Below are 27,745 nucleotides of genomic sequence, written 5' to 3' on the forward strand. Positions count from 1 at the left end.
ATCACTGCCCTATGCCGTGTGCTCATGCCATGTCTTTACTCAGATCATTAAGTTTCAGGGTGTGACATCATTTAAATATATTAACCAGTCATCACATGTCAGATGTGTAGAATGTTACTAGAGTCACAAATAGGGGGCGTGTCCTGAAGTTTGAAGGTGGAGATAAAGGTTCGGTTTTTAATCTCTTATTAATCTTTAAAACTTATATTACAGATTTGTTCCATCATCTGTCCTGTCCTTATATCTGAGCTACAGAAACCGCACCTCACCTGCTCCTGATGGACGATGAAGGTGATGTCATCACCAGGTGCCACAGTAAGCATCTGCCCCTTGATGCGCAGTTGTAGGCCTCTGGGGGGCATCAGAGGGCAGGCATGCTGCTTCCCGCTCTCCTCTTTATTTATCCCACCATCACAGTCATTCGAGGTGAGCTTACGATAGCTAAGGGAAAGAAACACACACACTCTGGGTTAGACATAGAACTGGAACTGTACATACACACAGTCACACACACACACAGTCACACACACACAAACACACACAAAACAATCTCATTAGTATTCACTATAGTGGCTGATTTCTGTTTAGAATGTACTTCTTGTAAGACGTGTGTGTGTGTGTGTGTGTGTGTGTGTGTGTGTGTGTGTGTGTGTGTTTAGAATCAAGGCGTTTGCATGTCCCAGAACAAAAGTACATGCATCTTTGCATCCAAATCCTTCTTTGGATTTGCATATGATTGAATATTCAAAGATCTGTGCAGTATATTCATGTATATTCATACTATATATTCATATACATTAATATAACAAGCAACCTGAAGATTGTGTGTGTGTGTGTGTGTGTGTGTGTGTGTGTGTGTGTGTGTGTTACCCCGTGCTGATCTTGAAGGTTTGTCCCAAATGGCAGTTTTCGGGTGGAACTTCAGGATCGTGCCAAAAGTCATGGTAACAGCGATCACCTTCCGCTTTCAGGCTGCGCTCAAATCCATAATCACTACAACACACACACACACACACACACACACACACACACACGCACAGCTGTAGCACTGAGAGAAGACAGCGTAATTAACAAACATACCGTAACCATAGCAATACTAAACTGTCAGCTAGTTTAATATCTAGTTATTATAAACACACACATTACTGATGGTCTGCTTCATATTCACTCAATCATAAATGTCATTTTTTTAAAAAAACTTCATTTGCATAGACCCCTCCCCCACCCCTCCGCCAATCTGCGACCTGATTGGCCAATCGATAAATGAGAGTTCAGTTTGACTCAGCATTTTTTTTTGTTTTTTAAATTCGATTCAGTTTTTGGATAGACTTTGCTGTGATATTAAAAAATGCACACAGTAGATGCGTCCACATGTTCCCCTGTGCGCCTGCATCTTTTCACTGGTCTGCGTGTGAAAACATGCGCTGGAGGTTGAGTAAAAGAGGAGCAGTGTGAAATAAAAGCAAACTGAAATGTGTTGCTATTCAGAGGCAGACGGTGAACTCAGTACCAGCTGAAGTCTTTCTCCGAGCACTGACAGGGTTTAGCCGTCAGCGCAGACGTGAAGCTCTTCCCTTTAATGCACAGAGATGACTCCTTCCTTCTTCTGTACGCTCGCTCCTGTCCCATGATGCAATGCTCTCCCTGTTAGAAGACAAAAGAACAGCAACCGTTAGACAGGAAGTAGACAGACACATAGACAAAGAGAAAGAGAGAAAGAGGGGCAGAACAAAAGAATGATGAACAGATAAAGATGGATAGATCGTGAAAAAGTGGTGGACAGGCAGACAGACAGACAGAGAGACAGAGAGACAGGAAGAGGCAGACAGACAGAGAGATCAACAGAAGAGAGTTATACAGAAAGAGAAACAAATAAACAGAGACAGATGAGTAAAAAGGTAAAAAAAGTGGCAGTCTAGTAAACTCAGATGCAGATAGACAGACAGGTAAACATAGAGAAAGACAGACAGGTAAACATAGAGGAAGACAGACAGGTAAACATAGAGGAAAACAGACAGGTAAACACAGAGGAAGACAGACAGGTAAACATAAAGACAGACAGGTAAACATAGAGGAAGACAGACAGGTAAACATAGAGGAGAACAGACAGGTAAACATAGAGGAAGACAGACAGATAAACATAGAGAAAGACAGACAGGTAAACATAGAGAAAGACAGACAGGTAAACATAGTGGAAGACAGACAGGTAAACATAGAGGAAGACAGACAGGTAAACATAGAGAAAGACAGACAGGTAAACATAGTGGAAGACAGACAGGTAAACATAGAGGAAGACAGGCAGGTAAACATAGAGGAAGACAGACAGGTAAACATAGAGGAAGACAGACAGGTAAACATAGAGAAAGACAGACAGGGAAACATAGAGGAAGACAGACAGGTAAACATACTGTAGAGAAAGACGGACAGGTAAACATAGATGTAGAGATACAGGTTAAAAAAAGATGTAGACAGGTAAACAGTGAGAATGACAGACATGCAGAGATGCAGAAAGAGGTAGACAAGCAGGTAAGGAGGGATTAGACAGACAGGTAAAGAGGGATCAGACAGACAGGTAAAGAGGGATTAGAATTCCAGGTAAACAGAGAGTTAAATAGACAGATAAGCAAAAAGGTAAACAGAGAGTTAAAGGGTTAAACATAGGAGCTCACTTAAGAAATATCTTTTAAGGGTACAGAGAGAGAGAGAGAGAGAGAGAGAGAGAGAGAGAGAGAGAGAGAGAGACAGACAGACAGACAGACAGACAGAACGACATGTAGACAGAGAGACAGAGAAACACACAAACAGGGACAGACGAGATAAATAAGCACAGATAAACAGACAGAGAGACAGACAGGTATAATAAGAGGAGTTGTTACCTGCAGGTTAGTGAGTTTCCATGAGTCGTAGTCATCCTCGCTACACAGCTGAGGGAATGACTGGCGGAAGTCCACCTTCACCAGCTCCCAGTCTGAACGATAGCTAATGTGACCAAACACACTACACACACAGAAGCCACAGTGAAGTGCTACATAATAAAGAACGGTGCTTCTTGACAGGAAAAAAATCTGCCACATGATGGCGCTCTAGATGTAGAAATTAGAGCTAAAACAGACAACATCAGGGCTGAATGAATCGTCTGCGAGAGCAAACGCAGTCTGTTTAACCACCAGGAGTTTAATTAACTCTCAGAAAATGGAGATCTCCTAAAACATCTCCTCCCCAGTCCCCTTTCTGCCTCTACTGGTGAAAGTCCAGTATAACACAGACCATGGGGCATAACCCAGAATCAAGTGCTCTCAGGGACTGGGGTTAAATCCCTAACATATAAACTACATCAACACGAGTGCTTAATAAAGGCATGGAACTAAACTTTAGAGTATGAATAAAATAATTCATGTTACTGAGTTACTGGTAAAATTGAACTGGTAAAACTGAAGTGTTTATATTTAAAACAATGTTATGTAACCATAACAACCATGTCTATATTTGAATATACCTCGATACCTCAAACACATTTTATTCAAAACTATTTTAACAAACGAGAAAAAACTCGGATAAATACGAAAAATGTTAAATACTACACTAAAAGTGTGACGTTGAAAATGTCACATATTTTTAGTCACAGGACAAGTACAGTAGAAATGCAGTAGGAACTGTAGCCCAGGGCCAAAACATCTCAGCGCCAAAGTTTCTGCTCTTAAATCTCTCTCAAAATAACTGCTAAAGCTTTAGCCAAAACCTCACTACACTGTGCTGTGCTCGACTGTAACATATCAGCATTAAAACTGACAATCATTTGTTAAATATTCCATTGGGATAAGAGGTACACCACAGAGCTGCTGAGTTCTGGACTCTGATTGGTCAGAAGGTGTTGATTAATTCTCTGTAACAGTAGAGCAGGTTTAAACTAATGCACTCGTTATCGTTTCTATAGTAACAGCCAGTTCACGAGTATGTGTATGGAGATGTTTATGGAACCTGTATAGAGAAGTAAGGAGTCTCCAGTGTCAGCAATTTGAAATAGTAAGAAGTAAAACTATACTTTTCTGGCTGGTGATGGAGATCTATAATGTACACAAAAACTGGAAGTAGCTTGTTGTGTAGACATTGTACATTCATTCATTCATTTTCTACCGCTTATCTGAACTACCTCGGGTCACGGGGTCATCGGGCATCAAGGCAGGATACACCCTGGACGGAGTGCCAACCCATCACAGGGCACACACACACACACTCTCATTCACTCACACAATCACACACTACGGACAATTTTCCAGAGATGCCAATCAACCTACCATGCATGTCTTTGGACCGGGGGAGGAAACCGGAGTACCCGGAGGAAACCCCCAAGGCACGGGGAGAACATGCAAACTCCACACACACAAGGTGGAGGCGGGAATCGAACCCCCAACCCTGGAGGTGTGAGGCGAACGTGCTAACCACTAAGCCACCGTGCCCCCAAACATTGCACATCATTCCACAAATATTTTTCTGATAAATAAAATAATTGTAATCTTTGGCACATTTCTGTGTTATGGAGAAATCACTTTGCCACTTTGGGGCATGCTGTCTGCTTTCTTGAGAGTTCTGCCAACTAGCCAAACAAGCTAAACCCAAAAAGATAGAGAGATCTCCTTCCACTCTTGTTGTCTTCGGTGCAATTTCATCTGCCCCAATTTTTCATTATCAGCTCAAGTTCCACATCACTAAAAATCGAAATCCAGCAGCAAATCGTTTCACACCTGCCATCAAACATCGTCCACACACACACACACACACACACACACACACACACACACACACCTCGCTGAACAAGTCTTCCTGTCACTGACCGTTATCCATGATGACCCCAATCAAGTCCTCCAGAATCCTGCAGTGCTGAAAATCATAAGTCTTCCCGACACTTACGGTTTCTTGGACTCCCGCTGTGAAGCATGCTACACTGTGTTGGATTTGGAGCCAGAAAAGCAAACATGCACACAAGCTAGAGTTTAATCCATCAGAGCTCTGTAGCTAACTGATTGCTGCTTTGATCGCAGGAGATGTTGATTTGATCCTTGAGCATTGCAGGTTTTAAGGTTTTTTTTTAAGCGATTGAAGTGATTCAACTGAAGGACAGGCATGGACGAGCAGCAGGTGAAGGAGGGGGAGCGGAGGGATAGAATGCTGGATGGAGATAAGGGACAGGTGAGGATGACTCACATCCAGGTGATGGGAAGAAAGTGTAGGAAGGACGGCTGAGGGGTACAAACAAAATCAGGTGAAGGTGTAGTTTATCTCCCACCGAACAGGTGGATGCTCTCTGGGACAGGTGTAGGAAAAGGAATGCTAGATAAAGCCGATAGTGATGGACAGTCCGGTAGACCTGAGAACTAGACGGAAGTGTGAGACAGATAGGGAGTTAAGAGAGAAATACAAAATGAATTGATGCTACTGGACAGACAGCTAAAGGCAAGAACCGAATGGATTTGGCGGACAAATAGAGAAGGTGACTATAAGACAGATTGCGGTGATAGTGATGGACAGACAGCTCTCAAAGCAAATGGAGAAGGAGAAAAGAAAGATGGTGGTATAGTTGCCTGACATAGAGGTGGTGAGGAACAGATTGAATTCAAGGACAGATGGTGGTCAGGGACAAACTGGTGTAGGTGTGGCTCATATGGATACATTAATGAACAAGATAATGTGAGGGATGGATGGAAATGGGGCAGATTGAGCTGGAGAACAACTAAAAATAAGGGGAAGGAAAGCATGTACTGAAGGATAGCTTTGAGTGTGGAGAAGTGAAATTTAAATTGTTTTTACAGAGTAGAAGACTATAGATAACAGACAGATAAAGGTGTGACTCATATGGAACTGCACCACTGGTGGATCTGAGGCATGAGAGATGAGGGATGAAAGACAGGTCAGTGTGCCAGGAGACATTCAGAGACGAATACAAATACAAATGTGAGGAACAGGTGAGAGACAGGAAGTGTGGAACAGGGCAAGTGAGGAAATGATGATCTGAGGCTCGCTGGTTAAGGCACTGAACTAGTAATCCGAAGACTATGAGCTTGAATCCCAGGACCACAAAACTGCTACCGTTGGCCCCTTGAGCAAGGCCTTTAACTCTCAATTGCTCAGCTGTATAAAATGATATGAATGGAAGGGTGTCTGCTAAAATGCCATGAATGTACAGTAAGGAAGAGAGGTCAGGACTTACGTCATAACCAGGGTCTCATCGCCGGGTTCGCTCAGCAAGCCGTCTACAAACACTGACGTGCTGGTGAAATTGTGAATGCTCCACGTACGTCCTTCATCCACACTGAACCTGCAGACACACCACATCATACATCACTGATTTACTTCAGAAAATTAAAACAGTCACCCTTTGCCTACATTACTGTCTTTGTCTTCAGTCGTTAACCTGCACTGCTTAAATTACTGACTTTTAAATCATCGAACTGCATCATCTTACATCACTGACACCAACGTTTGTCCTGGACTCACACCATCTTTCATTAACCTTCGCTGTTTTCCTTTGCTTACTTTCCTAAATATAATCCACCTACAGCATTCATCCGTGACCTGTTACGGTCCATGTCATGGTTCCCATAGCGACCATCACCACCGATATGATTTTGCTGTTGTGCCTTAGTATTGGTTTTGGGTTTTTCCCTCAACCCTGAATTATAATTGGGTCTCTTTATCATTGTCTTCACCATAGACATGTTTGTGTATGTATGACTTGTTGTTTTATTGGTTTAAATTTTTACCAAACTTCATGTCCTTACTGTAGGTCTGAACATTAGTTCCCTTTTTTCCCCTGAGTTTGTTTAGCATGTTCCTGGTCTTGACCTTTGCGTGTTTGACTTTTGTGAATGATCCTAGTTTGTTACTCCCACAATGCACATTGACTTTATGGAAAATAAGAACAAGGACACTAAAAGGACTCTGAAAATCAAAGTCCTGTTTGGATTGATTTGATCAGGGGGACGTCAATCTGGACTGCAACATAATCACCACAGGAGGAGTGAGTCTCTAGAGGGTTGTGTTTTGTACAAACACCGAACTATGTGTGTTTACATAATCACGCTTCATTCACAACATGGCGTCCAAGTGCTCAAAGGAACACTGAAGCATAGAAGGGACCCTGGGTGTTAATTCGGTTTGAGGTGAACCGGAGCTCCGGCAGCACTATGAAACAAAACAAAAAAAATATATAAAATCCATTTTTGTTTCTGTCTTAGGAAGCAATTTAATATCTTGATGAAGGTCACTGATACATGACTAAATACATCATGTAGCAGCAGTCAAGCATGAGACCACAAACATGAGGCGACATCTGCATAGAAAATCGCAGATGTGTTTTTACCGCAGTAGACAGAGTACAGTAGATAGTTCGGCCTGTACAGTAATTTTCTCCAATCGGGACGGACAAAAACAATGAAGAGGTTCATGTAAAACAGTCCCACACATGCATTCAATCCCATTCCAGATTAATCTAGATTTGCAATCCATCAGAAAATAAAGTGCTGTCAACTAGGTACCTAAAAATAGAAGCATACAGTAATATGCTATGAAACTGCAGTCATTCTGTACTTCATACTGTTACTTGACACATGAACACTTATGGAAAATGAAATAACTGTCCCACTGGCCAAGATACGCTAAAATAACTCTTTTTTTTTGTCTTATTTTTGCCAGCAATGTCAGCTGTAAATTGTACCTTATGTCACAAAAGTCTCCATAGGAACAGCATTTTATTTAAAAAAAAATAAACCCTGCAGTACGTATAGTAGCAGCTCTCATCAGCAGATCTCTGAAAGCTCCTCCCATTCATCTACACAGAGCAGATGATGATCCCAACCCTGGGTGTACAAGGTTTCAGCTCACCACTTGTTTTTTTTTTTGCAGTTCCAGCACATCGTCCAGATATTAATTATGCAGCAGATATTGCGAAAGGTCCCAGCGTGAACACTGTACATGCATTTCAATTGAACTGTGTCATAAAACTTTAAACACCTTTCCTCTGATGCCATATTTAATCTCTTTATAAGCTTGTAAGTTAATTGTTGTTGTTTCCTGGAGTTCTACATGCTCAGGGTGAAATATCATTTCCTTCGCCATCATTCCTTCATCTCCACCGAAATGAACGCTAGCTGATGGAGTCGTGGGTCGCTTTCTGCTTTCCAGCTCATCTGACAAGAGCTAAGAAAAGCAAGCTGTGACTCACATGCTCTCATTCTCTATATGGTAATTTTACCTCTTGCATTTTTTTATTCACCGCAACATGCTACAAATACGTAAACGCATGAACACACAGTGGTATTGCCTGCCATGCTGCATGTGCTAGAGCGGAATGAGTTTTGAATATAGTCTTGGGGTTTTATCAAATCTGGGTTTGACAATTTTTTTTGTGTGTGTGTGTGTGTGTATGTATGTATTGTAAAGCCTCATGACTACTTAAGGGATTTATTTCAGGGGAATTTCATCGTTCTTCCTTTCAGCCCGGACAGCGGTTCATATCTGACAGATCCTGAAGTCTCTTTAAATAAGTAACAAGGGAAAAAAACACAGGGATCAAAGGAAGAGAGAGAGAGAGAGAGGGAGAAGAGAATGAGAGAAGAGCCTCTTGAGTGAGAAGATGAATTTACTCGAGAGTCTCTCTAGGGTCGAACGTGTGGAACAAGGATAAGTGAGGATCCCTTCTCTCTCTCTCTTTCTCTCTCTCTCTCTCTCTCTCTCTCTCTCTCTCTCTGATGCTATACAAGATTTGTGCCTCAAGGCAAATCTCCCCTCTAATCTGTTCCTCTAATTAATTTTCTGTCACACCAACTAACATTAGAGCAAGATTTTATGCTCCAAAGTGCAGAAGCAAGCTACTTGAAAAGAAGACGTACTTGAGGATCTTTAACGGGATGGACGTGTCTTTGATGGCCACGATGACGCCACCATGATCCAGATACAGGATATGATGCTCCTCTTCGAACACCTGAGAAAATACAAACTCAGATTAGGTTGTGTTCATGGTAATTCCACCCGAACTACATCCAAACTTCTGTTTGAAGCTTCTGCAGTTGTGACCCTCGAAACATAAGCTTCATAAAATCAGTGACAGCCTCTGTGTCACCTGAAAGAGCTGATGCTGTAACCATAAAGACAATCACTACTGATCCTCTTTCCTTTTCTACACCTGGGAACTGTCATGATCTGATGAGGCTTTCCTTTTCATTTTGGTTGTTCTCAAGGTATCCTCTGGCTTGACGATTAGCGGCATTCATTCATTCATTCATTTTGTACCGCTTATCCGAACTACCTCAGGTCACGGGGAGCCTGTGCCTATCTCAGGCGTCATCGGGCATCAAGGCAGGATACACCCTGGACGGAGTGCCAACCCATCGCAGGGCACACATACACACTCTCATTCACTCACACAATCACACACTACGGACAATTTTCCAGAGATGCCAATCAACCTACCATGCATGTCTTTGGACCGGGGGAGGAAACCGGAGTACCCGGAGGAAACCCCCGAGGCACAGGGAGAACATGCAAACTCCACACACACAAGGCGGAGGTGGGAATCGAACCCCCAACCCTGGAGGTGTGAGGCGAACGTGCTAACCACTAAGCCACCTTGCCCCCCACGATTAGCGGCAGATTTCTGTAAAGCTGCTTTGTGACTATTTTATATTCTTCGCAATTTGTTCACAATTACCACAGGTCAGCACCAGTCCTTCAGTGAAATACTAGCCAATCACAATCAGATGAATGACCGGTTGTGGGAATTATGACTTGCCTTGCAATTTACCAGTAATTCCAATTTGTATTCACTTAAGAATTCCACCTTGTACTTTTTACTAAAGGACTGAAACTAGAGACACCTTTCATAAATCTTAAATCAACACAAAAGCCTGAGCTGTTGCTATGGAAACATATTAGGACATATTAGAAGGAGTGCATTAATACTGTTATAAGAAAACTCGTCAACACTTTCTGACCAATCAGAATTCAGGACTCAACAGCACTAAGCAATTTTATTCCCTAACAGCATGAGAAAGAAAGAGAGTCAGACAGTAAGAAAAGAGGAAGATAGAGAGTCAGAAGAATGCAGGGGGAACGTTTATATTTGCAGAGCTAATCAGAGTTACACTGTGGAAATGAAAATGAAAATGGAAGAGATTAAGAAGGGGATAAAAGTCATTGTGGAAGCAGAAGGCTGATGTAGCAAGAATGAAAAAGTAGAGAGAGAGAGAGAGAGAGAGAGAGAGAGAGAGAGAGAGAGAGAGAGAGATGGATGGATGATGTGAATTCAGCCACAGATTTTTTTTTCCATTTGTATGCTACATTATTTGAGGAGATCACCATTATTTATACATTATTAGCTAGAATGGCTGTTCTTCTTCCCTGAGATGCAGGATGCTTATGAATTACGGACTGTAAGCCTGGATGCTGGATGGCTGTGCCATTGTGGAGAATAAAAACCTTAGAAAGTTGTATCACTCTTTTTTGTTTGTTCGTTTTTTTGTTTGTTTGTTTGTTTGTTTTTTGTTTTATAAATGTATCTTATAGAATGTTCTCACCTGTCTCCAGGTCTTCCCACAGTCATTGGTGATGTACATCTCCTCTTTATATTCAACCAACTGAGAGCCAAGATTGCCTGAGAGAGAGAGAGAGATAGAGAGAGAGATAGAGAGAGAGAGAGAGAGAGAGAGAGAGAGAGAGAGAGACTGTTACAGTCCAGTGGGGTATGTCTGCTTTTGTCTGCTTTTTAATTCCTCCTGTTTGAATTCAGTGCAAAGGTACAATTTTTACCTTTCATGTGATTAATAAACACACAGAAAGTAAAAGAGAGATGAGAAAGAAGAAGCAAGAGAGAAAAAAAGAGGACACCCGTTTAATACAGGAAGCTGAGAGTACATGGCCAGGGGCGCCGTTTGACATCAAAGGCTGTATGTAGTGGAAAACCGTTGAAGCTGAACAAAATGTAATAATATTCCTGTGAAGCAACATATGCTGATGACGAGAATGTGACAGAGAAAGAGAGAGAGAGAGAGAGAGAGAGAGAGAGAGAGAGAGAGAGCGAGAAGAGCATATGTATACATTAGAGAGGAAAGATGTACTACTCTTACAGAAGAGTCACAGTAACATGTTCACATTAAAAACCATGTTAATTGCACGTGTGTCATTTTACTCTGAAGTCGTCATATTGATCATTCATCCTAAACCTCTGATTACTCAGAATTTGATTATGCATTACGTTTTTATTTAGTCAGCTTCTGCAAGGTAATGAAGTCTGAGTTCAGTTATTTAGCAGTTACACCTTTAATTCTTTACTAAAATTATTTTTTCATAAGATTTGTTCACGCAAGGAAAGAACATACCAACACTTTAATTAGACCCACGCATTAAAATAAAGAGCTTTATAATATATAAAATATATAGCTTTATAATCCACTATACAGAGGCTACGGAAAAACTGTCCACATGTCCTGCAATATCCAACCTGAATAGAAGGCAACGAGAATCATCTAACCCTAACCCTAACCCTAACCCTAACCCTGTGTTTGTCTTGGAAATGCATGCCTGACAACAATCGGAATGAACTCGTCCCTTAAACAGGCTGTTTAAACTGTGGAAAGGTTTCTGTGTTAAACTTTTGGCACTGACCTGCACCCATGATGAGGCCGGGGGCGGAGTCTTTCGTGTGGACCGTCCCAGATACGTACGGGTTATCGGCCCATCTCAGGTGGAGGTGAAGGTGACAGTCTGGCTATGGTGAGAGAGAAAGAGAGAGATACATTGAATTTTTATTTATTACAGTCTGAGATTGTTATTATATGTCTACCACCATGATGGTTCTTTTGTTTAATACTGAGATTTGCATTGTTGCAAATATTTCTACCACAGTATCTGCAGTGTTGGGGTCAGTGATAAACACACACAATACGGTTAGTTTCTACAAAACCACAGATGGTGCTGCATTCCAGCTGCATTTTGTCAGATGACTTACATCATATCTGATGCAGTAAACTCATAAAACATTTTAAAAGCGTGTTTATGGCCGTGCATGAGCAGTGTGCTCTGATTAAATGTGGTAATGTAGAGGTCTTCACTTCATTAGAGGGAATCTCATTTAAGATCCCCTTCGGAGTCTAGTTACATACACCAGACTGGATTCCTGCTGGGGGAACGAAACTGTGTGTGTGTGTGTGAGAGAGAGAGAGAGAGAGAGATAGAGAGAGAGAGAGATCTCTTTCAAATATACACATCTTAATCTAGAAAAGATTTTTGAAGTTAGCACATGTCAAAAAATAAAATTCAAGAAACATAATGCAGCAATCAAACAGAATAAAACAACACCTGCAAAAGAGACAGTAGAGGTCAAGTAAAAGCCAATGTATTGGTAGAAACATTTAATGATGTCCTTATGACTATTTACAGCACACTGACATTGTTTACAGCATTTCACTTACCTCACCCCATGTACCTATTTAACCCCACTATCCTCATGTACACCAACACCTTACCCACACTATCCCCATGTACACCAACACCTTACCCTCACTATCCCCATGTACACCAACACCTTACCCTCACTATCCCCATGTACACCAACACCTTACCCTCACTATTCCCATGTACACCAACACCTTACCCTCACTATTCCCATGTACACCAACACCTTACCCTCACTATCGCCATGTACACCAACACCTTACCCTCACTATCCCCACGTACACCAACACCTTACCCTCACTATCCCCATGTACACCAACACCTTACCCTCACTATCCCCATGTACACCAACACCTTACCCTCACTATTCCCATGTACACCAACACCTTACCCTCACTATCCCCATGTACATCAACAACCTACCCAGACTATCCCCATGTATGGCTAAACCTTACCCACACTATCCCCATGTACACTAACACCTTATCTACACTATCCCCATGTACACTAACACCTTACCCATGATATCCCCACGTACACTGGCACTTTGCCCACATTATCCTCATGTACACTGACATTTTGCCCACACAATCCCCATGTACACCAACACCTTTACCACACTATTCCCAAGAATACAGACACTTGACCCAACCCATCCCCATGTACATTGACTATTTAGCCACACTATCCCCTTGTACCCAAATGGTTTAACCACAATATCCCCTTGTACACAATCGGTTTACCCACACTATCCTTATGTACCCCAACAGCTTGCACACCCCAACCCATCTCTAATTTTATCTATTTCATTATCATCATAAACTCCGAAAGCATCCTGACCTCAATCTGTACATCATACTGTACATCAACACCATTCTCCCCATCTATATATACAGTACATAAGTTTATTATCCCCACCCCAATGTCAAGTGCCCTTATACCACTATCACCATCTTAGGCTCAACTTTTCTAACACCATCACCACTCCTTCTCCTTGTCCTTCAATATCATTCCCACTGATTCACTTTCTGCACCACTAATATCCCCGTTCTGTCTAATACCCATTGCTCTGTCCACCCACATTATCCACACCACTTACAGCCTGTCTCTATGTGCACCAATCACGTCCCATTATAATGATCACTAACACCATCCCCTACACATCTTACATCCCCCTCCCTATGCACTGTCACTATGCCTTCTTCATCAACATTCTATCCCTATGTGCACCAACACCATCCCCAACACATATACATTCCAGCCCTAAGTACTAAAAACTATCCCTAGCTCATTTGCATTCAATTTCTACAGTATGTATCTGTCACTATTCTGAGCTCAACCATGTACCCCCAAACCACCCCAAGTGCCCTGCCACAACTGCTTCCCATCCTTATCTGCCGCAACTCTTTATTAGTTGTACTTGGGTTACCATCATAACCATATCTGCAGAGTGATAATATGTTTCATTTTATATTTTATATTTATATTCATTTCTAATAAGAGCACTGAAAAGACTGCAACCAGCCCCGCTGCCACTGCAAAGATATTTTAATTTGGATCCCATTACTGTGGATACCTGCAGAACACAGTAGTCTTACGAGTCCTCATTCTAGTGCAGCTCTCTAATAGAGACTAAGAAATACACTGAGATGATACTATACTTAGGAGAATGAAGGAAAAAAGAAAAAAGAAAAAGCCATGGGACGAATGAGGAAACTACTAGTGAAGAGAGATGATTATGTGTCAAGGACAGAAAAAGAGACGGAATAAGTCAATATCCATTGTATTAAAAGTAAAGTAAGTAATGCATCGGTTTAAAAAAAAAACTTCAGACTGTTCTACAAGTCTCTTTTCAGATTGCAGAGGTAGGAGACCCTGCCAACTCTCCACTCCCACAATCCCTTGCAGAATGAGATGATTCAACCTCCTTGCTGTTAGAGGTCAGTGGGTTTTGTGTGCGAGTTTCAGCCTTGGATATAAATAAAAGAAACTACACAAGTGCAGAGTATATAAAAATACATTGTTAGATTGTATATTAATGTGATGTTTGTGTGACATTTTGATTAGCTGAATCTTTTCATATAATGCTAATTAAGTAGTTAGTCTCTTAAAGGGTTGAGCCAAAAATGGCAATCTTGATTAAATACAAATGAAAGTGAATGGCAGCTGATTAGCATTATGTAAATGGTAGCATGCTGGAAGCTTCTGCTCATTGGTATACTGTTTGGGTATGTTACTAACAAACAAAAGAGCGTGAATAGATTAAATTCGTTGTATGCAAATACCATGCTAATTGTTGGAGACTAGCCACCATTTATTGTTTGCCCAGACACTGTTTTGAAACACGATTTGGATGAAGAAGTGATGCCGAATCTCTTCCAATGTCTGATCAGTCTTACAACCCTATGTCCTATAGAAGAGATTTCCTGAGATTAGTGCAATCAACAGAAAGGAGCAAAGACAGTGAGCGTTATAGAAAAATGCTATGGAGGTTGGTCAAACCCATGCAACACAAAAACACAATTGTATTATTATTATTATTATTATTCTCTCACTCACTCACTCATTTTCTACCGCTTATCCGAACTACCTCGGGTCACGGGAAGCCTGTGCCTATCTCAGGTGTCATCGGGCATCAAGGCAGGATACACCCTGGACGGAGTGCCAATCAACCTAATCACACACTACAGACAATTTTCCAGAGATGCCAATCAACCTACCATGCATGTCTTTGGACCGGGGGAGGAAACCGGAGTACCCGGAGGAAACCCCCGAGGCACGGGGAGAACATGCAAACTCCACACACACAAGGCGGAGGTGGGAATCGAACCCTCAACCCTGGAGGTGTGAGGCGAACATGCTAACCACTAAGCCACCGTGCCTACTTATTATTATTATTATTATTATTATTATTATTATTATTATTAGTAGTAGTAGTAGTAGTAGTAGTAGTAGTAGTAGTAGTAGTAGTATTATTTCTTTATTGTCCTAATATGACTTGGAGAAATTCATCATTGGCTGGAGATTCAGTTCTAATAGCTCAAGCTTGTCAACCTTTTTCCAGAGAAGTTGCATATGGTCTACATTTATTCAGTGGTCATTTACTGTAGATCAAATTCATTCATTCATTCATTCATTCATTCATCTTCTACCGCTTATCCGAACTATTCTCGGGTCACGGGGAGCCTGTGCCTATCTCAGGCGTCATCGGGCATCAAGGCAGGATACACCCTGGACGGAGTGCCAACCCATCGCAGGGCACACACACACACACACTCATTCACTCACACACTACGGACAATTTTCCAGAGATGCCTGTAATTCCACTTCATCTTGTTGCTAGTTTGCGGTTTAATTGTTTGAATACAACAAGAGTTTGAGAATTATCTTTCCTGTTGGGGAAAAATTAAAAAGGGATAAGTAAATATGAGATGTGATTCAATGAGTACAATCCAGTTTGGAGCAGAGTATGGGAATTCTATGAGGAAAGAAATAATAAACCACTTATCTGTTATATTTCTTCAGCCCATGTGAATTTCAATGAAATATCACAAAAGGCCAAAATCTGCAGAAGACAAACCTGCGTTGAATGCTCATGAGCGCCAGGGATGTCCGAGAACCAGTTATTTTATAAGACAAAGTGAAATTGAGGAAAAAGGAAACCAGAAAGTGAAAAAGAAAAAAATAAATAAACAAAAAAATAAAAATAAAAAAGCAGTGTGAACGTAAGTTAGAAGGAGTCTTTATGGAGATTTCTACCTGTTTGCAGTTCACTGCTTTGCCGTTCATGTCAACAGTGGGCGGAGCCAACGGATTCCAATCCCGTCCATTGTTATATGTGATGAGTGTCCTGACTTTGCCGTCTACTTTCTGATTGGCTAAGAAGACTCCTTTGATTCCACGCACCTGTTACAGTTAAAAAAAAAGAACTTAACATGGTGGTTGGAGTTAAAGGATGCTAGTGATTTGCACGTGTAGTGAGTGTTCACTACATTTTACATTTACATCTGACAACATAGCAGGGAATATGAAGGGCACTCATGTATAATGAATTATGCAATTTTCTCTCTTGCCATTAATAAAGTATGCAAGTAATTAAGTAAACAAGTATGTATCCGTCGATCATCACTCTCTCTTTCACACACACACGCACACACACACACAGTTTGTTTTATCTTAATTCTCAGGGTTCTGTCTTGTTCCTGACCTCCAGGACGTCGATGATGACGTTCTCCTCGGGCTGCTTGGTGCTGCGCACGTTCTCCAACAAGATGGAGTAATAAACACCCTGCTGGTCCGAAGCGTACAGGTTATACGTGTCCGTCTGGTACCATTCCTGCAAGGCCAGCAGCACCTGGTTCTCGTCCGTGCTTACAATCTGCACATCCTACAGGGAAACCCAGCGTAAATCAGGTCATTTAACATGACAATAGAAACGATCTCTCTCTGTGCCTCTCCGTCATTGTAAAAATATCATCCAGAAATTTGTCCCCAGGAATTAACCATGTGGTCCTGACAGCTTCTTTCTATAATGACATTAAATGACTATGTAGAATGACATCACGCTGTCCTGATCCTTAACACCACCTCATATTTAACTATTGCAAGAGCATCCATGACAGGAAGATCATCCTAGAAACATTTCCTAATAAATAGCTTTCATCATACGGTGCAGTCGCATCATTTGGTATGATGACATCATCAGCACAGTGTCTGACATCATTCTAAAGGCACCTGTCTCATGACTTCATCGTAACAGTGCTACGGATCTAGTAAGACAGGCGTAGACATTTTATTATGTCCTCATTAATATCATTGCAAATGTCCCTGTATGATGATGATGTCATAATAAAAGGTTGTGACCTCATTGTTTTGTGACAATGACATCATCATGTGTGTGTGTGTGTGTGTGTGTTTGTGTGTGTGTGATGCTTATGACTCTACTTGTTGAAGAGTGTGTGACTTTTTAATTAGCACTACAGGTGAACAAACAAACAAACACACACAAACACACACACACATCTCACTTGGGAAACATGTGGACATTCACAAAACTGTGAGAGAAAAACACAAAAACAAATGATGGGATGAAATCAAACTGATCCTCACACTGTGTAGCCATAGAAACAGAAATCTACAGCACACACACACACACACACACACACACACACACACACACACACACACACACACACACACACACACACACACAGTGACTATTAGGTCTAAAAGTGAAGGCAGTAATTAAGACCCTTGCATGTGTGCTGCAAACAAACCAGGAGACGAACAAATCAACATTCGCAGCAGTTCGAAAGCTTTAACATGTTTCCTGCGTAAACACAGATAAAGCCTCAAGAATGCACTGACTGACTTACTGTAACAACCAGAGTCTGATTACCAAAAACAGATTCCTTTATCGTTTCAGTCAAGGAAAACAGATGGATTACTAAAAAAGAGAGAGAGAGAGAGAGAGAGAGAGAGAGAGAGAGAGAGAGAGAGAGAGAAAGAGGCATGAGAAGAGAAATAAAGGCAGAGAGACACAAGTGAAGAAAAGAAAGAAAAAGGTAGATAGATAGATAGATAGATAGATAGATAGATAGATAGATAGATAGATAGATAGATAGATAGATAGATAGATAGATAGATAGATAGATAGATCTCGTTGGAAAAAAAGATGAAGATTAAAAAAAGAGTAAACGAATCTCTTCGGGAGTTTTCAGGATATTTCAGGAGTCAGTGAGGCGTGAAGGAGACGAGAAGGAGAAAGTGAAGCGTTTAATATGCAACAACTCCAGAAAAAAAAAAAAGCAAACAAACAGGCGTGTTGGTGGTGACGCGTTCATCCATAACGCTAAAAACAGGCCATCAGGGAGACGAGAGATGGCACCCTGCGATTGCTCGTGCATTTTTCAAAAGCTTCTCAATTATTCACGGTGGAAAATGCAGGCTTGAAGTCTCTCTCTCTCTCTCTCTCTCTCTCTCTCTCTCTCTCTCTCTCTCTCAGGGAAATGGCTTACATTTGACCCATCTGCTCAGTCAAGTGATAAGTGAAGGAACAGCAAAAGCCGAGGAGGCAGAGGAACCGAATAACCCGTCTTCCTGTAGAATAATATCTCGCTCCAGACACACTAACACTCACTTTAACACAAGAACAGTTCTGGCCACGCCCACTTTGGGTTCAAATCCGAATGGAGTCGTGAGGTCACTAAAGGTGAGGTCTTTCTTATTTATATATTCTAATAACATTATTTCTGTAACATAATGACTCACTAAAAACATCATCAACAAACATTAAACTGATGCAGTGATGCAATAATTGAATTAAGGAGAGCTCATGGGGGAGGAAGTGTGTATTAAAAACGCTGGTGATACACACAGTGTTCATCATTAACACACACCACACGCTACGGTGAGCATCGCTAATGAGCAGAATTCTTCATCACTGTCTTCCTCTGCCTCTGCCACTGAAGTCTAATATTTATGAAGCAATTCCCCTTTGACCTCAACCACAATCGATGTTATTCAATTACACACATGCAGACACACACACACACACACACACATAGGTTAGAGCTTCAGATCTCACCATACAGCTCTTCAACATCTCCCACTGTATCACATTCCTCCCTTTATACTTGTTTGTTTGTTTGTTTGTTTAACCTTTATTTTTACAGGCAAGTCATTAAGAACAGGTTCTTATTTAGAATGATGGCCTGACAAGTGGAATAACCACTTAGGGAAAGGGAAGTAGGGCTAAAATAAATACAAAACATTAAAAATACACACAGGTTAACAATTACATAAATACATTTTAAAACAAAATTATGTAGAGAAGCAACTGCATATATCTGTGAACAAATATGATATAATATTTTTAAAGGATGAAATTGGAATTAATTTATCCAGTTTGAGAGTATTTTGCAAAGCATTCCAGTCGCGAGCGGCAGCAGATTGAAAAGATGCAAGACCAAACGCAGAGTTGGTTTTACAGTAGGAATGCTTAATTGAAAATGAAGTGAGGATCGGGTGTTATATGTGACAGGCTTTAACTGCAGCAAGTGACCTAAGTAAGGAGGTGAGTGGCCCAGAAGGGTCTTATAAATGAAGGTGAACCAGTGGATTTTACAGCGATTGTGAAGGGAGGGCCAGTTTACAGATGAATATAAAACACAATGATGTGTATTGAAAGGAGCATTTGTGGCAAACCTGATAGCAGAATGGTAAAGAGCATCAAGTTTTGATAGGATGGACTTGCAAGCAACCCTATATATAGTGTCTCCATAATCTAACATGGGTAGAATGTCATTTGAATAAGAATAAGTTTGGCAGAAGTGGTGAAGGAAGAGCGGTTTCTGTAAAAGAAACCAAGCTTGGCTTTGACCTTAGATTGCAGCTTTGATATGTGAATAGAGAAAGAAAGTGAAGTTTCCAACCAGATGCCCAAGTAGTTATAAGCAGTGACTTGTTCTAGAATAGCCCCCTTGCAGGTGGTGATGTTAAGGGCAGGAGGAGGCGTAGTACCCCTACGGCAAAACCACATGCTTTTTGTTTTGGAGGTATTGAGAGTGAGATTGAATTGTGTAAAAGACTGCTGTAGTTGGTAAAAGCTATGTTGCAGGGTAGCTTGAACAGCATCAGAGGAGGGACCTATTGCATAAAGGATTGTATCATCGGCATATAAGTGAATGAGTGAATTACCAACTGCCTGGGGAATGTTATTAATATAAATTGAGAAAAGTGTGGGACCAAGGATGGAGCCTTGGGGGACACCCCTGGTGACCGGGAGAGAATGGGAGAAAAGGTTTTCAAATCTTACATGTTGAACCCGGTGAGAAAGATAATTTGAGAACCAAACCAGTGAGTGATCAGTGACACCAATGCTGCTGAGTCTGTGGATAAGTGTGTTGTGGTCCACAGAGTCAAAAGCTTTTGCAAGATCAATGAATATAGCAGCACAGTTTTGTTTGTTATCTAATGCAGATATTGTAATGTCATTGAGCACTTTAGTGGTAGCTGTAACACAACCACACCCTGATCGGAAGCCAGACTGTGCCCCTGAGATGATACCGTTCACATTAAGATAATTGATTAGTTGTTTATTGACAAGGTTTTCCAGAATTTTAGACATACATGGCAAGATGGAAATTGGCCTGTAATTATTCAGGTCAGCCTGATCACCGCCCTTATACAGAGGAAGCACAACCGCTTCTTTCCAAGCAGGGCTGTTAATGGAGCCGCAATGACGGGGGCAGCAATTTTAATAAAAAAAAAAATATATATATATTTTTTAAAGTTATACGTCCATATGTGCATCCATTCATCAACACCCCTGTGTAGTTAAATCCTTCTCTTCATTCCTCTAGATGTCATCCATTCATCCCTTTAAATTTTCCCATACATAATTTATTTATGTACATTCCTATGTACATCTCTCTGTATATCCCTCCGTACATCCCTCTGTACACCCCTCTGTATATCCCTCTGTACATCCCTCTGCATATCCCTCTGTACATCCCTCTGTACAGCCCTCTGTATATCCCTCCGTACATCCCTCCGTACATCCCTCCGTATATCCCTCCGTATATCCCTCTGTACATCCCTCTGTATATCCCTCTGTATATCCCTCCGTACATCCCTCCGTACATCCCTCCGTACGTCCCTCTGTACATCCCTCTGTATATCTCTCTGTATATCTCTCTGTATATCCCTCTGTACATCCCTCTGTACATCCCTCTGTATATCTCTCTGTACATCCCTCTGTACATCCCTCTGTATATCCCTCTGTACATCTCTCTGTACATCCCTCTGTACATCTCTCTGTATATCTCTCTGTACATCCCTCTGTACATCCCTCCGTACATCCCTCCGTACATCCCTCCGTACATCCCTCCGTACATCCCTCTGTATATCTCTCTGTACATCCCTCTGTATATCCCTCCGTACATCCCTCCGTACATCCCTCTGTATATCCCTCTGTACATCCCTCCGTATATCCCTCCGTACATCCCTCCGTACATCCCTCCGTACATCCCTCCGTACATCCCTCTGTACATCCCTCTGTACATCCCTCTGTACATCCATCTGTACATCCCTCTGTACATCCCTCCGTACATCCCTCTGTACATCCCTCTGTATATCCCTCCGTACATCCCTCTGTACATCCCTTTGTATATCCCTCTGTATATCCCTCTGTACATCCCTCTGTATATCCCTCCGTACATCCCTCTGTACATCCCTCTGTACATCCCTCCGTATATCCCTCCGTATATCCCTCTGTACATCCCTCTGTATATCCCTCTGTACATCCCTCTGTATATCCCTCCGTACATCCCCCCGTACATCCCTACGTATATCCCTCCGTACATCCCTCTGTACATCCCTCTGTATATCCCTCTGTACATCCCTCTGTACATCCCTCTGTACATCCCTCCGTACATCCCTCTGTATATCCCTCCGTACATCCCTCTGTACATCCCTCTGTACATCCCTTTGTATATCCCTCTGTATATCCCTCTGTACATCCCTCTGTACATCCCTCCGTACATCCCTCTGTACATCCCTCCGTACATCCCTCTGTACATCCCTCTGTATATCCCTCCGTACATCCCTCCGTACATCCCTCTGTACATCCCTCTGTATATCCCTCTGTACATCCCTCTGTATATCTCTCTGTATATCTCTCTGTATATCCCTCTGTACATCCCTCTGTATATCCCTCCGTACATCCCTCCATACATCCCTCTGTACATCCCTCTGTATATCCCTCTGTATATCCCTCTGTACATCCCTCTGTATTTCCCTCTGTACATCCCTCCGTACATCCCTCCGTACATCCTGCCGTACATCTCTCTACACATCCCCAGTTCTCTGTCCATCTCTCCTCTTTACCTCATGCAGGGGGTTTGACAGAGTACCTTTGGCAGGGCAAACTTGGGCAAGCGCATCTGCACAAACTCGTTCCTTCGATAAGACACATAGCACTTTGTACGATTAGACATGGTAACCTGGGGAGAGACAGAGAGAGAGAGAGAGAGAGAGAGAGAGAGAGGAGAAAGGCAAAGTTAAAACAATCACACTTTTGTGTTTTTCATTCATTCATTCATTCATTCATTCATTCATTAATTTATCAATTCATCATTTTTCACGCTACCTTGTGCTCATACATTTGTCTTCTGAATTCTTTATTCATTTACATTGAAGTCATTCATCAGCCTGTCTGTGTTCATTCATTCATTTTGGTGTGTTTTACCTATTTGTTCACTGAGCTACTACTTAATAAAAATTGACAAATTAGTTCACTGTGTTTATTCATTCATTCAATTCTTTAGTCATTCATTCATCTGTTACTGTGTTTTTTCATTCCTTTACTTGTGGTCACACCACAGAGTCATGCACAGTGAGAGGATGTTTATTTACCTTCACAAACACATAGTCGTTCTGCACCGAGAGAGAATTGTGGTCGATTTTGCCCAGAAACTGAGCCGTCACCATCTTATCCGAGCAGTTCTGTATCAGACATGTCACGTACAGGTATCCTACACACACACACATAAAAGTTAGACTTAACAGTTGAAAAAGAAATGCACACTGTGCAGGTGCATGTACGATTGTGTGTGTGTGTGTGTGTGTGTGTGTGTGTGTGTGTGTGTGTGTGTGTGAGACCAAACTGTCTCTTGCTTCTTTAATTCAATGTCAGGAAATTAATTGTGGACTGTAAAAGAGCTGCAGTATTGAACTCAGTATTTGCATCAGCACCAGTTTCCCCCCTCTCTCTTTCTCTCTCCTCTCTCTCTCTCCTCTCTCTCTCTCTCTCTCTCTCTCTCTTTCTCTCTCTCACACACACACACACGCACACACACAATAAAAACCAGTGATGCGTGAGGTGACTGGCGGCTGGCTATACACGCTGTGATTGGTCGAGGTTGGTGGTACACACTGTGTGCTGTTTCTTGTGTTTAGACTCCAGGGCTCCAAAGAGGCTGAAGTTTCTCCTCAAAGCTGATATTTTATTGAAGCTGCCAGAATGTGAGGAGAAACTTCATGAAATATTACACACACTATCCTGAATTTTAGAACACTGACCACACCCTGGGCCCGGACAGCACTATTCTACCTAACCATTACAATCGGGGTCGGCTAGAATAAATGTTTTCTGGTCTACACACCGAGCTGTTCCATTCTGAATCGGTCAGAAGGTGTTGATTTATTTCCTATCACTCTGACAGTTATCGTTTCTATGGTAACAGCTCCTTCAAAGGGATGTGTAAAGCAGCCGCTTACAACACACGACATATTTAATGTTAATATGCAAAATATCCACCGTTAAAAATATAAAACCTTTCAGAATACAAATCAGTTCCAATCCCAGCTGAGAAGCGCATGTGTGTGTGTGTGTGTGTGTGTGTGTGTGTGTGTGTGTGTGTGTGTGTGTGTGTGTGTGTGTGTGTGTGTGTGTGTGTGTGTGTGTGTGTGTGAGTATGTGTGTGTGTGTGATCAGGCATGCAGACGCAAGCTGTTTACCCTGTGAAGGTTAACTGTTGTTAGCGGACACACACACACACACACACACACACACACAAGGTGAGTTCTGGGGAAATTTACCACTTACAAATTCCTTTGTGAATAATTTAAACAAACTCCAAGGTCAGAATAAAGCAAAACTCTCTGTCTGTCTGTCTGTCTTTCTCACTCTCTCTTTCTCTCTCTATTCCTAATGTCTCCCTCTCTCTTCCCTGTCTATCTACTTGTGTCTCTGTCTGTCTGCCTGTCTGTCTCACTCTCTGTTTGCCTGTCTGTTTGTCTCTCTCTCTCTCTCTCTCTCTCTCTCTCACTCTCTCTCTCAATTCCTTGTGATGTCTCAGTGTATGTCTCCCTCTCTCTTTCTGTCTCTTGAAATTTCTCTGTTTGTCTGTCTGTCTCTCTTACCTCCACTAGTGTCTTGTATCTCCATATGAACCAAATCAGTGTCCATGTCCACTCCAGTAACAGACCTGCAATAACACAGAGTGGAGTGTGTTAAATTCACACACACACACACCCACATACACACACTAGTGTTGCGCGGGTCGTGTTTTTTTTCCAACCCGCAGGTCCCGCTTTTATGAAATTATTGGCCCGCCCCAGTTCACCCCGCAGCAAAGTGACAATTTCTTTACCCGCCCCAACCCGACCCTCGGGTCTCCCACGGGACCCGTGGGTTATCACTAACACTCACACACTTCTGTGAAGTCAGAAAAGAGGAAAAGAGAGGTACAACCTCCATTATGCACTAAGTAAACTTATTTCACTTGCAATTAGTAAAACGTAGAAAATTTAAAAAATCTAAAAATTATACCAACACAATGAGAGAGAGACATAGAGGGAGAGAGAAAAAGAGAGAGAGAGAGAGAGAGAGAGAGAGAGAGAGAGAGAGAGAGAGAGAGAGAGAGAGAGAGAAGGGAAACAAAATAGTTGAATTGAAACCACAGCTTGATATTTCTGACCTAGGACTTGGGACTATGACGGTTTGGTAATAATAGAAAAAAAAAATACATTCACCAGAAAACTCGGTCTTTAGTCACTCGTTCCTGCAGTTGTGTCCATTTCCTCCCCAAATCAGTAGACACATAGACCTGTAAGGCGGAGACGAGACAAACATTACTTTAATACTGTAATGTTTGAGGTCAGTGCTTCCTGGTCCTGGTACAGTGTGTCTTACTGTCTTGCATGTGACTATGAGTTGCACTCCAGTCCTTCACTTCACATTAAATCTATGACACTGTAACATGTGACTCCAGTCTCCATAGCCTGAGACTTCAGACTCAACTAAAAATCTGTGAGTTGAACTTCATTTCAATCTGTGATATGAGTTTGACTTGGACTTTATGGCCTGGGACTCTGGACTAGACTTGGATTCTGTGGCTGGATTCTGGACTAGACTTGGATTAAGTGTCTTGGGATTCTGGACTAGACTTGAACTCTATGTCTGTGGACTCTGGACTAGACTTGGATTAAGTGTCTTGGGATTCTGGACTAGACTTGAACTCTATGTCTGTGGACTCTGGACTAGACTTGGATTAAGTGGCTTGGGACTCTGGACTAGACTTGGATTAAGTGGCTTGGGATTCTGGACTAGACTTGAACTCTATGTCTGTGGACTCTGGACTAGACTTGGATTGAGTGTCCTGGGATTCTGGACTAGACTTGGATTCTATAACATTGGAATTTAGACTAGATTTGGATTCTATGGCTGGACTCTAGACTAGACTTGGATTAAGTGGCTTGGGATTCTGGACTAGACTTGGATTCTATAACACTGGAATTTAGACTAGACCTGAACTCTATGTCTGTGGACTCTGGACTAGACTTGGATTAAGTGGCTTGGGACTCTGGACTAGACTTCGATTGAGTGTCTTGGGATTCTGGACTAGACTTGAACTCTATGTCTGTGGACTCTGGACTAGACTTGGATTAAGTGTCTTGGGATTCTGGACTAGACTTGGATTGAGTGTCTTGGGATTCTGGACTAGACTTGGATTCTATAACATTGGAATTTAGACCTGACTTGGATTCTATGGCTGGACTCTGGACTAGACTTGAGCTCTATGGCTGTGGACTCTGTACTCTCATTAGTGTGTGTTAGTAGGTCTAAATTTAATACAATGTGTTGGTGTGTATGAGTATTTGACACCAGTGTTGAGTGAGTAAGGACCTATTAGAGTGTTTATATTCTTGTAAGTGTGTGCTGCAGTGTGTTAAAGTGTATATACTGTAACTGTGTGCAAACAGTGTGTATTGGATCAAAGCTAACAAACCCAATCACACTAAAAATAAACAAGTTTGTATGACAGGACTCATTAAAGTGTGTGCTACACTTGTATACACTCCTTGAGTCATGTGAGTGGGTGTTCACCATGTGGCTTGGCGTGTGTGGAGTGTGATGAGGAGGTCTGCGTTGTTTACTGATAACCATTTCGCTAACACTTAAGCTAAAGAAGCGGGGTTGCGTCTTCGCACGCTCGAGTTCTCACAACAGATAGCGGTGCGTGTTTGTATGTGACTTATTGCTTATTCCTTTAATGTGATGGCATTGATCGTCTGTCTCACACACGCGCACCAACACAGAGGCTAAGAAAGGAAAAACAACCAAACACACACACATACACACTCACACTTTACTAGCATGCACAATTTATTGGGAAGCAGTCCAGGCCCGCTGCTTTCCTCTCGTAACTCTAACGAGGATGCCAATACGCTACAGAGGAATAAAACACTGCCGGGAGAAATTTTGTAGTACAAGATGCTTCTCTGGGTTGCCAGATTATCAGTTTACTGCCAATATAACAGTGCTAATTATAATTTTACTGAAGTGATGACACTCATAACAACATCCAAGCTGTTCTATTAACGGCCATTGTTACATACGCAGGAGATGTTTGAAATGTCGCCAAAGGACAAAATGAAACCATTCACTGGGTTACTAATGATTAATAATGAGAATGTTAAAGAATCAAAAAAGGCAACAACATCAGGTCCTGTTTCCAATGGCAGAAAAATGTAACTCTGTGGAGACTAAGGAAAAGTTTAGTTTAGTTCCAGTTTGACATTTATAAAAATCTGAATTTAGGTATACATTTTTTACCTTTGCTTATCATGTGATGTTCATTCATTCACTCACTCATTTTCTACCGCTTATCCAAACTTCTCAGGGTCAGGCATCATCGGGCATCAAGGCAGGATACACTCTGGACGGAGTGCCAACCCATCACAGGGCACACACACACACACTCTCATTCACTCACACAATCACACACTACGGACAATTTTCCAGAGATGCCAATCAACCTACCATGCATGTCTTTGGACCGGGGGAGGAAACCGGAGTACCCGGAGGAAACCCCCGAGGCATGGGGAGAACATGCAAACTCCACACACACAAGGTGGAGGCGGGAATCGAACCCCCGACCCTGGAGGTGTGAGGCGAACGTGCTAACCACTAAGCCACAGTGACCCCCTATCATGTGATGTAATTATTCTAATTATACTTCCCAAAGTAGCCACAACACATTCCTCTGGTTATCTTTTTATCCGTCACTAAAACAACACACCGTGGCCTCTTTGCTGTAAGCCAGCAGTTTGTCCTCGTCCGACGGGTGGAACAGGAGCGTCTCCACGGTGAAGGAAAGGGGCTGTCTCTGGAACGATGCGCCTTCGTCTGTGCTGATGAAGAGCATCTGGTCCTGTTCATCAATAGTGGAGCTGATCAGGATCACCTGCACACACACACAGATCAGACGCAGACATACACTCATTACTATCACCG

At 42.0% G+C, this 27,745-nt stretch overlaps 1 protein-coding gene across 1 annotated transcript in view; it reads right to left on the minus strand.

The window, feature by feature from the left end:
* sorcs2 (sortilin-related VPS10 domain containing receptor 2) overlaps positions 1–27,745 on the minus strand; it is a 155,153-nt gene that overhangs the window by 10,107 nt on the left and 117,301 nt on the right. Inside the window, exons 4-18 of the mRNA XM_060875329.1 lie at positions 27,531–27,695; positions 24,982–25,055; positions 24,370–24,434; positions 22,861–22,979; positions 22,359–22,448; positions 16,652–16,831; positions 16,204–16,350; positions 11,656–11,758; positions 10,569–10,645; positions 8,886–8,977; positions 6,206–6,313; positions 2,877–2,997; positions 1,511–1,644; positions 871–993; positions 270–441 (exon numbers count right to left, since the gene is read on the minus strand). Coding sequence (XP_060731312.1) covers positions 270–441; positions 871–993; positions 1,511–1,644; positions 2,877–2,997; positions 6,206–6,313; positions 8,886–8,977; positions 10,569–10,645; positions 11,656–11,758; positions 16,204–16,350; positions 16,652–16,831; positions 22,359–22,448; positions 22,861–22,979; positions 24,370–24,434; positions 24,982–25,055; positions 27,531–27,695 — 1,770 coding nt within the window. The remainder of the gene's footprint in view (positions 1–269; positions 442–870; positions 994–1,510; positions 1,645–2,876; positions 2,998–6,205; positions 6,314–8,885; positions 8,978–10,568; positions 10,646–11,655; positions 11,759–16,203; positions 16,351–16,651; positions 16,832–22,358; positions 22,449–22,860; positions 22,980–24,369; positions 24,435–24,981; positions 25,056–27,530; positions 27,696–27,745) is intronic.

This window comes from Tachysurus vachellii, chromosome 7 (assembly GCF_030014155.1).
Source record: "Tachysurus vachellii isolate PV-2020 chromosome 7, HZAU_Pvac_v1, whole genome shotgun sequence".
NCBI lineage: Eukaryota > Metazoa > Chordata > Actinopteri > Siluriformes > Bagridae > Tachysurus > Tachysurus vachellii.